Below are 9852 nucleotides of genomic sequence, written 5' to 3' on the forward strand. Positions count from 1 at the left end.
GTTTTTCCATTAGATGCCTGCTAAATAATTTGCATAGTAGATATCAAGACCTTAGACAATCAGAACGAATACTTTCTAATAATACTGAATGTACTTTTCAGTTCACACTCCAGCTTACCGACGTTGGAGTTATACAGGCCTCCTGTCACAAGCCCTTTCTTTGCCCAGAACTCCCAAGCAGCAGCCGGATAACCACCGAAACAGCTGCATCCAGAGGAGAATAAAAACAACATGAGCATTGTTGTTTATGTCCTCTAAACAGACCTAGAATAAACTCATTTTGTTACACAATTTCTCACCCCATGCCACAATCATCACAGCAGGAGAGCAGATCCTCAGCGGAGATTTCCAAAGAAACCTGACCACTGCTGTGGATACACAACCTGTCGGATATCGCCTCAACTGCCCCAAAGGCCTGTAGGTAGGTAAAGAGAAATTAAACCCTGGCTTGAGAGTATGCTGGATGGCTCTAAAATGCACTTTAATTGTCTTTGATTCCCCCAGTTTTTAACCAGCATTACAGCTTGCCCTTTCTAGTTTCCTGTTGTGTCCTTTTGTTGGACTGCCTTACCCAGCAGGACCCGCAGGATCCCTGGTCCCTGATCTGTTGGATTGTGGGACATTTGGGCCACTGCTGGCGTGGGTCAAAGCTGTCAGGAAGCTTTATGCCTTCAGTATTGTGAACCCTGAGGAAGAGAGGACGATTACTGATCTCTGCAGATAAGATGAACCTGCTGACTGTCACCTGGTTGGGCATGTGAGAGACTGCACACACACATAAATCTGTGCCCTCACACACTCATTAAACTTACACCTCTGGCAGCCTTGGTCCGTTCAGTATGGTCCCACACAGTCCCTTCACATAGCTGATGTCAATGTTGTGGAAGTTCTGCCCGGCCTGGACACAAAGAAATTAAGTTAAATTGAAGAGAGATTGAAGAAATCACAGCAATGTTGGACAGTAGGTTTCCTCATAGTGGCTTTGTGCTGCAAAGACAGTTACCAGAACAAAGACCCTGAATGTACTTACTGTCCAGGTGGTGTTGGCTTTGTTAACAAGGTCCACCATCTCTGAGGAGGTATGAGGGAGGTGAGGTCGGGCCAAGGTGACACTGACCGTCAAAACGACGCAAAGGAGAGCCAGGGGATGCATCCTGCTAACCGGATGACTGTCAGACTTCAGAATAATAATCTTGCTGTGCGTGAAATAATATAACATGAACATCTTAAGGCAGACAGTTTCATTTTGGGGAGGATTTTCCTGTAATGCTCCTGGAACATCATATTGTTTCTTCTCAAAATATGGAAATCATTCATCATTACTGTTTTAAGACAAGACAAGACAAGTGAATCTTTATTCATCCCCATAGGGAAATTCACATGTCATGGCAGCAACAGAATAAGAAGAAACACAGATATTACACATATGTCGGGAATAAAATAATAAATGTAAAATAAAAATAAAAATGCATTTGAGTAGAAGAATTTGAAGATAACAAAACGGTACAAGTACAGTGCAACTAGAGAATGCAAGATAGATGCACATAGTTCTTGTGTATAATTTGCATCTATTTCTGTACTTTTCAGAAACATTCATGAAGTGCCACATATTTCAGTTCTGACATTTGAAATAAAATTGTTGTTTATTATGAATTTTAAAAAAGAATACGAGAATGGAAATGGAGTCACAGAAGCAGGTGAATATACATACAAATATCCAAGAAAAAATATAAGCTATATATAATGTAAACTCATTCAACATTCACTCAGAAGTTAAGATGGTATGAACATCAAGCAGTGTTAAAGAGGAAAATGAAACACAATATAACACAAGAAAGACACTTTTACCTGCAGCTGTTTTTGAATAACGTTCTCCTGCGAATCCTCTCTGTCACTGAACAGAACACCGGTTCTATCCCTTTTTAACAGCAGCAAGTCATTGAATCACATGCCTGTGTAATAAATGCATCGTCAGTAAACATGTGACTGAAATAAAAGTATTTCCAAAGGTTGACAGGTGATCTTAAAACGATGACCTGGCAACAATACAGAAACATTTACAACTAACCATTATTGATGACTCTATGAAAGCACATCATATCAAACAATACTCTATAAAAATATTCACCCACTTCAAGAGGCTATTTGAGTGTATGCACAATAACAATTCAGACCGTTTAAATTATTTAACTTCTTTATTTTTCTCAAATATGTACAAATCAAAATGTCACATTACATAGCAATGTTTGTAGCTCTCCTTTGGTTCTGTACAAGGTAACTCTGTGCTAGCCTTTCTACTCACCAAAGCTGCATTAAGGACACTTAAGCTAGCAGTCTCCATATGTTTTTTTGTTCTTCCTGATTCATTTAAAAAGTTCATGTCAAAACTACATCAGGAATAGCCTTGTTTTTCTCCGATTTCGAAAGATATACAAATGAAACACAAAGACATAAAGGGGTGAAATAAAGTAATAGCGTCTGAGGATGCGGATGCAGCAGATTTACTGTAAAGTGCATGATTGTAACTAATATTTATTTTGAGAGTTTCTCCTGAATAAGCATAGCAAGATGGATATAAAACTAGCTTTAATCTGACAAGAGAGAGAAAATAAAAAAGAGTTGACACAATCAAACAAAAACGTAATGGAATTGGGGACTGTCTTGAAAAGGTAGGGTCGTGTAATTTGTATTCACCAATTAACAGGGAAATTAAAACTACTACCTTTATGTTTATAACTTCACTTTAGTCAAGGGGTCAAAATGTTACAAATGAAACAAAAAGGGGAACAGAGTAAACATAAACATCAAACAAGAAAACACCCTGAATTGTTTTAATGTGCGATTTATGCTGGTGAATATAACCACACAACAATTTGTGTAATTAATGTATCCAGAAGCAGGATGGACTACTCGAAATCACTGTCAAACAACCTAAAGAGACCAGCCTGCTACCAGAACCCCTCCATAGTCTAAATATGTCCATGTTCCTGTGACAGCTGTAGTAAGGAGGGCAGTGTTTCAGATTGCAGATAGAAAGGAACTGGACATCCAGAGTGGGCAAAAGGGGCTTTCTGAGTCTGTGGGCCCCGGAGAGGTGAGGGTAAATGGGTTCACTGTCCCTTCATGTCCCCGGTGTCCAGTGCCGTGGTGGTGCTGAGGTACTGCCAGCTGAGAGCAGCTAGCAGCATGGCAGCAGACAGGTACATTGGCGACAGGTGGGCGGTCCTTGAGGGCAGGTTGCTCTGTGAAAGGGCAGACTTCTCCCGATTAAAGCCAGGATGCGCAGCGTGTTGTCCCGGGTCGGGTCCGTGTGGGAGACCTTCAGTAAAATCTGTTGAGAGGGAAAACGGGATGTTTAGTGTCACTCTGGTTTTCCAAGTATAATCATATGAAAACTTTGGCTGGGAGGCTGAATAAAGAAAAAACATAAACTAGAATAGAAAGACATAAAAAATAAAACAATAAAATATACCGTAACTACAAAACATAAGAAGCAATAATAAAAACCATATCCATAAAATATTGCACTCAGTGTGGGGCACCGTTTGCAATAAAACGGAGAGGTTTCATTATTGCAGCAATACTTGTTTTGCAAAACACCAAAACTGACTGAATGGGTTTAAGGTTTGACTGAAAATGCCTCCTGTAAATACTCAGTAGCTAGAATGAACAGAACAAAAAGGACATACGGGATAATATGTCTTCTCTACATTATGGGCTCACTGGATTCAAATATTGGGAGAAAAGTTATATTTATGAATTATATGGTTGTTAAACTGCAGTTTGAAAATAAAATAAAGAAAGAAAAACGCATCAATATGGTGAAAGCAGGACATCAAACGCAAAGACACACCCACCTCCTGGTTATACTGGGCGATGATGGTCTGCACGGCTCTCATGTTGGTGGCCTCCATCATAAGCGTGACCGCCTGCCCCTTCCTGATCTTCACCACTCCCTGGAATAACATGGGGTTGTTGTAGCAAGTCGACAGTGTAGCTATTGCCATTACCTGGTCAGGAGAGGATAAACATTTAGTTAAAGAAAAAGTATCTGAAAACAGGACTATTGAAAAGATAAATAGCTCAAAATTAAGCCGAAGGGAAATAATATTAAATCACTATATTGTTGTAAGGCAGTAGTGTTAAATGTGGCTACTTTAGTTTAGTTTTAGTCATTGAAAACTGTTCAAATGTAAGATGTTATAGTCATCAGATTGTATCGAACAGTTCAGTAAATCTAGTTACTTAAATACTGCCCTAGTTTCTCCCAAGCCCAAGCTTGTGATTGATGACTTAAGTAAATGACTCCCAGTCCTTCTGACCTGTGGTGCCACCGCCAAAGAAAGCTAAAACTCACTATAGTACTAAGTATTTATTTACTAAGTAATTTTGACTGCAGGGGCTGGTGTTGAACACATAACCCACGTCACAGCCACAGTACTAAGTCATAGGTCAGTGTGTACCTGTGGAATGGCGCAGAAGTTGAAGACGCTCTGGTTTTGCAGGCGGGACAGGTAGGTTATAACATCAGGGACATGTCGCAGAGCGTCAGTAACCAGCAGGTTGAGACAGGAGAGAGCCGACTCCAGCTTCTCAGGCTGCGCAAAGTCCTCCAGACGACCAGCAAACTGGCTCCAAGCCTGCACAGGGACACGAGATATTAACACATCACATACGTATGTTCAATATTCAGTAAACTTCTAAGCAACTTCAACAAAAGACCTCCTGTTAGTTTTTTTTTTTATTAAGAGACACAATATACATAAAATATGTTTGAAACTGAATATTAGCCTAAAATGTGTTGTCTTTGTTTGTTTGTTCTGCATTTTCTCTTACTATCAAATTGCAAAACTGTGGTGATCAGGTTAACCAACACTCGTATAAGAAAACAGGACAGGTTCTTACCTCTTGAGGCCAGAAGGCGCGTCCCACCTGTATGTCCTCCAGATAATCTCGGATGATGTTCGTCTTCTGGAGGAACAGGCCCATGGAGTTAGCTAGCTCGGTATCGCGCCCCACTTCGGGGTCCTCCAGCTGGGACGCAGAGAACAGCTGAGACAGACCGATACCAACCAGCCCCGCCACATAATGGCAATACTGCACAAAAGATAAAAGAAGACAGCATGGCATCAGATTTCAATGTCCAAGCATGACTTGTATTCTGGTCTAAGATTAAGTACACATGGCTATCCTAACATTCAAGGATTTTTAAACATGTATTTCAATTTTGTCAAAGTCATCGTCAAACAATTGGTTGTATAGAAGGGATAACATGGTGTATTGTAAGACTTCATCAACATTAAGTTACCAGAATGACTTAAACACATCTGTAAGACAGAATGAAGCTCAAGATACAAGTCAATATTGTATAAAGCATATATTTGCTGATATCTTAAGTTACTGAAAGTGCAGGGTACTTTAAACTGTGTTAGATATCTTTTTGTGTTGTTAGTATATGTATTTTTTGGATTTCCATTCGTCATCTATCTAACAATTTTGCTGTTCTTTTAAGATTAGGTTGACATTTACCAAGTCCCACTCCTTCATGGATCCCACTTTCTTTTCCAGGAATTCAGCCATTCCTACTCCCATACGGTGGCAGATATCTGAGATGACGTCTCGATATTCCTTAGCGAGGTTTCTGAACTCCACTGATATCTAGATTGCAAGTAAACATAAAGATTGTAGTTACAGATGAGAACAGTCAGACAACAACAGAGTGACAAAGATTTTACGTTAGATTTTTCAGTCAAAAAACCATCATAGATATTAGACCATGAACTTAAAGATGGTATTTTACTCCAACATGGTGTTACATTTTTATCTGTAAATCTGACATTTATAAAGGAACTACATCGCAAATGAAGCTGCTGAGAGCCTTATATACCCGTCTCGGGCCCTTTTAAGTAAAACCATGCAGAGCTACTGACCGTGGGGAAATCTGCCAGAACCTGTCTGTCTTTCTCCTGGCTCTCGGTGAAGCACCACTCATTCTGGTACAGGTAGGTGTGGAAATCATTCAGCATGGGAACCTTCTTGTCCAAAGGGATCGTCATGTCGTCCTCCACTGTGTCCAACGCTCGCAGCACCAGGTAGAAAATACAAACTGCATGTCTGGATCAGGAAGACAGTAGAAGGTTTTAACAAAAAACTGTATTTGTTTTTAATTTCAGTGTCTTTTCACATGCTGTCTAAAGAGATACGTGTCCTTGATTTAAAAGACAAAAATAGCAGGCATGTCAAAGAGGTTGTCACAGGTCAGGTTAGTATATGTAGAGGATGCCCTTTAACCGAGGACATTTAAAGTGGACACACACACACACACACACACACACACACACACACACACACACACACACACACACACACACACACACACACACACACACACACAGTGTATTTGCCCAATTTTATTTGTAATATCTTACTCATTAAATCTATATCTGTGTTTGTTTGATTTAGTGTGAAATTCATACATGAGCAGATGAGCTGAGTCCTGCAGTGCACTTTGGTTTATTAAAGCTGATGCCTGTTGTTGAATTGATCAGCTATTAATAAAGGCTATGGTGCAAAATGTTGTCTTTAAAATGACTCACTAATTCTAAGAGCCTTAAACAAACACTGCATGGAGCAGTATCTTCTGTCAGACATTATTGCAACTCCACAGGTGATACCATAATTTGTGGGTACTTTTTCTAGAATATTAGAGACAGAAGCACCATATTACATAATGGATGCAATCCAAGTATGCCTAGGTCTAAACTACTGATAGTGGTTTTGACGATGTTAATACTTTGAATGTGTATTTTGCACATTGTGCACAGAGAACTATGAGTGCAGAAAAGAGAAGTGCCCCAGCCAACGCCCATGGTTCTGCCCTTCAGGAAGAAAACATGCCCGTAGACACACCCCTCCACCTGGAGCCAAGTGTTTACCCACCTCAACTCCCCGTCCAGCGCTTGAATGACAGCTGCAAAACTGCGACTGGTTTGGTTCAGATACAGGTAGCATGTCCGCAGACTCTCACTCATGGACTCCTGACAGGAAAGACAAGAGAAGGTCGAGTGTCGGTAAAAACAAGTGGGTCTGAGGGCGCTGGAGGGACGGGCGGCCTCCTGCAGGGCCCGCTCCCCCAGTCTCCAGCACGACAGGAGGGACCGAGGAGTGGAGCCGCAGCCGCGCGGCGCCACCGACAGAGAGCGCTTGAAAACGGACAGAGAGAAGGTACACTTGCAGCAAGCTCCGGCCATACGGACACCCTGGCAGTACGACCGACCCTGCAACTATGAAACGACGTTGCGCATGTCGACGCCACGGCTGGTGGGGAAGTTTGAAACATGTACCCTAGAGGACAAGTGAGCGGAGGGTCGGGGGAGGTGAGAAACTCCACCGACCTCAGAACAGTCTCCCTCACTGCGTAGCATGCTGCGTAGAGGAGCGGGTCAGCGCACAGCGTTTGTAGATCTATTGTAATCATTTTACCACTCCTCCCACCTCTACCCAAAACAACACCAGATGCGTGTTTCACAACCTGCTGCAGATTCCAGCAAGGAAATAAGGCTACAACTCAACATGCACTTCTGTTTTAAAAACTTCTGTTTCACAACGGAAGGTGACATTAAAGAATATTGTTATGAGTGGAAAACGCATGAGATTAAAATAGCACTCAGTCGATTACAGTTGCAGCTGCGTATGTTGACAATTTTTTTTCTCAACTTTATTTATAAGAGATACGCTGACAAACAATGCTCTACAAGTTAAAGGTCCCATATTGTGGCCGTTTTTACTGGTCATAAGAGAGGCTCCGCCCCTGTCTAACAGAGTGCTTTCCTAGCCTTCCCGTTACAGCCGAGCATCAGTTTATGTGTTACAATGACGGCGGTACAGCCATATGTTTGAAGCGGAGGCCGATCCTGAAAGTGAGACCAACGTGATGGACCACCGTCCCAAAGTAGACTGGAGCAGGCGGTTTCACAGTGGAACGTTTTTATGTTGTATCGCTCTTACATTTCAGATGTAATGTTAGGACTGAAACAGCCTTTTCCTTCATAGTACTGCACGTTTTGCATTTCGGCATCAACCTGTGCAAGGTTTTTGAAGCTGTCGTCCGTGAAATGCCGGGCACACAGTACTGTACTTCGAACCGTTGAAGGAACAGTGTTAAAAATACATTTCAACCACTGACTTTTTCGTGGTACTGCCTTCGGTAAGGCAAACAAATAGGAAAGCTGTGATTGGGTTATTCCATCTTTCTATATCATTGAGGTCCCTCTGTTATCACCGTGCTATGCTAATCCAAGCACCTTTCAAATTGCACCTGGATAACATGTTTTGTCTGCAGTCCTAAGGCAACTTTCTTATTTTAACAACATTTCAATGTTCTTACCTAACTGATATACAGTCATATGATCATATTACAAAAATGATTTTGTTTTATATTTTTGTAAATATGATCATATGACTATATTTGAAAACACAGTGTATTTAAGTTCCGATTCTTAAAATCCTATTATAAAATGTTGGTTGGCTGGCGGTCTAGTTTAGGGCAAATAGGAGACCTCAATGCATTCTTTCCCCTCCTCCTCATTAGCATTCAGTGCAACTAGTGTGACTAGTGCTACTAGTAAACATTTTTAAACCTCACTAGTTGACTAGTTAAATTTAAATGTATCTCACTAGTTAACTACTAAGTGCACAAGGTTCACTAGTAGACATTTTGAGCCCCACTAGTTAATTGGTGAGGTCAAAAGAGCCTTCAACTTGTTATTTAGTGAACCTTTTGCCTTTACTATTTAACTAGTGAGTGATTTTTGGTGAACTAGTTAACTAGTGCAGAAAATGTATGCCAATAGTTTGCTAATTTTCTGCTTCTTTTTTGTAACTAGTTAACATGTCAGAGCTTTTGCAGCACACTAGTTTACTAGTAATGCTTTTAGCGTCACTAGTAAGGTCAGAGCGCCACTATTTCATCAAAAAGCTTACATGTTGGTACTTCAGTGCTACTAGTGCAACTCCTGGTGTCACTAGTAAGGGTTATGTAGGAACTAGTCCCACTAGTTGCTGAAAAATAATGACTAGTAAATGTTTTATTCAACTGGTAAAACAGAGTGCTAAACTAGTATGACCAAATCTAACAAGTGCTATCAAAGAACCAACTAGTGTAGGCAACTACCGTCTGATATCAATGGAATAAATACTCAAACGGCTTGCCATAGGAATTAAACATGCGCACATCATCTCTACCTACTGTTGAACCCTCCAAGCTCATTATGTAACGTAAATCCCAAGTCAATGGTCATATCAGCCTGTAGACACCTGAGCCAACACAGGAGTTAGCGATCTCATTAGTGCATCTAGCTGAGTCCGTTTCCATCAGCTCATGATTCTGCAAAGCTGAGCACCATATAGGTCAATATCAGTTGCTTGTAAATGCCTTTGTGGGTTTCTGTTTCACTACCTACAACCCAATTGTGGTGATGCTCTTAAAGGAGGAACATCATGTGCTAGTCAACTTGATTCGAATGGCACATTTGCAAATTAAATCCAGTAGGCAATACAACCTGCACACTGTCTTTATATGACAAGTTATTCTCAGCATCTATGTTCAATAAGAAGGTTTACTCACATAATCCAACTTTCGCATTACGGTGCTGCATCCCCCCAATTTAAACTTAAATAGGTTGAATATCTCTTCCGGGTGGCCCAGTGACTTAAGGATGTCCATGTTGCTTCAGGTTTTCTGCTGTTACTATAACAAACTGATGTGTAAACCCGCAGATATGTTCCCCATCAAAGCGAATCGTCCCGAGATGCAGCAGCACCAAGGAAACAAATGTGGCTTTCAGTCTCATA

The 9852-nt window shown here is 41.0% G+C and overlaps 2 protein-coding genes across 2 annotated transcripts in view; both read right to left on the minus strand.

Moving 5' to 3' along the window:
* Nucleotides 1–1975, minus strand: part of LOC134877219 (uncharacterized) — a 31137-nt gene extending 29162 nt beyond the window's left edge. The window contains 6 exon segments of the mRNA XM_063902639.1: nt 119–204; nt 300–415; nt 572–686; nt 813–898; nt 1031–1154; nt 1849–1975. Coding sequence (XP_063758709.1) covers nt 119–204; nt 300–415; nt 572–686; nt 813–898; nt 1031–1153 — 526 coding nt within the window. The 5' untranslated portion in view covers nt 1154; nt 1849–1975.
* Nucleotides 1976–2176: 201 nt separating this feature from the next.
* On the minus strand, nt 2177–9852 carry fdft1 (farnesyl-diphosphate farnesyltransferase 1). Its single transcript, XM_063901715.1, is given in 9 exon segments — nt 2177–3263; nt 3266–3331; nt 3858–4010; nt 4464–4640; nt 4906–5097; nt 5530–5658; nt 5931–6114; nt 6940–7037; nt 9626–9852. Coding segments are annotated over 9 exon segments (1251 nt in total). The 5' UTR covers nt 9725–9852; the 3' UTR covers nt 2177–3110.

Source organism: Eleginops maclovinus, chromosome 15 (assembly GCF_036324505.1).
Source record: "Eleginops maclovinus isolate JMC-PN-2008 ecotype Puerto Natales chromosome 15, JC_Emac_rtc_rv5, whole genome shotgun sequence".
Classification (NCBI taxonomy): Eukaryota; Metazoa; Chordata; class Actinopteri; order Perciformes; family Eleginopidae; genus Eleginops; species Eleginops maclovinus.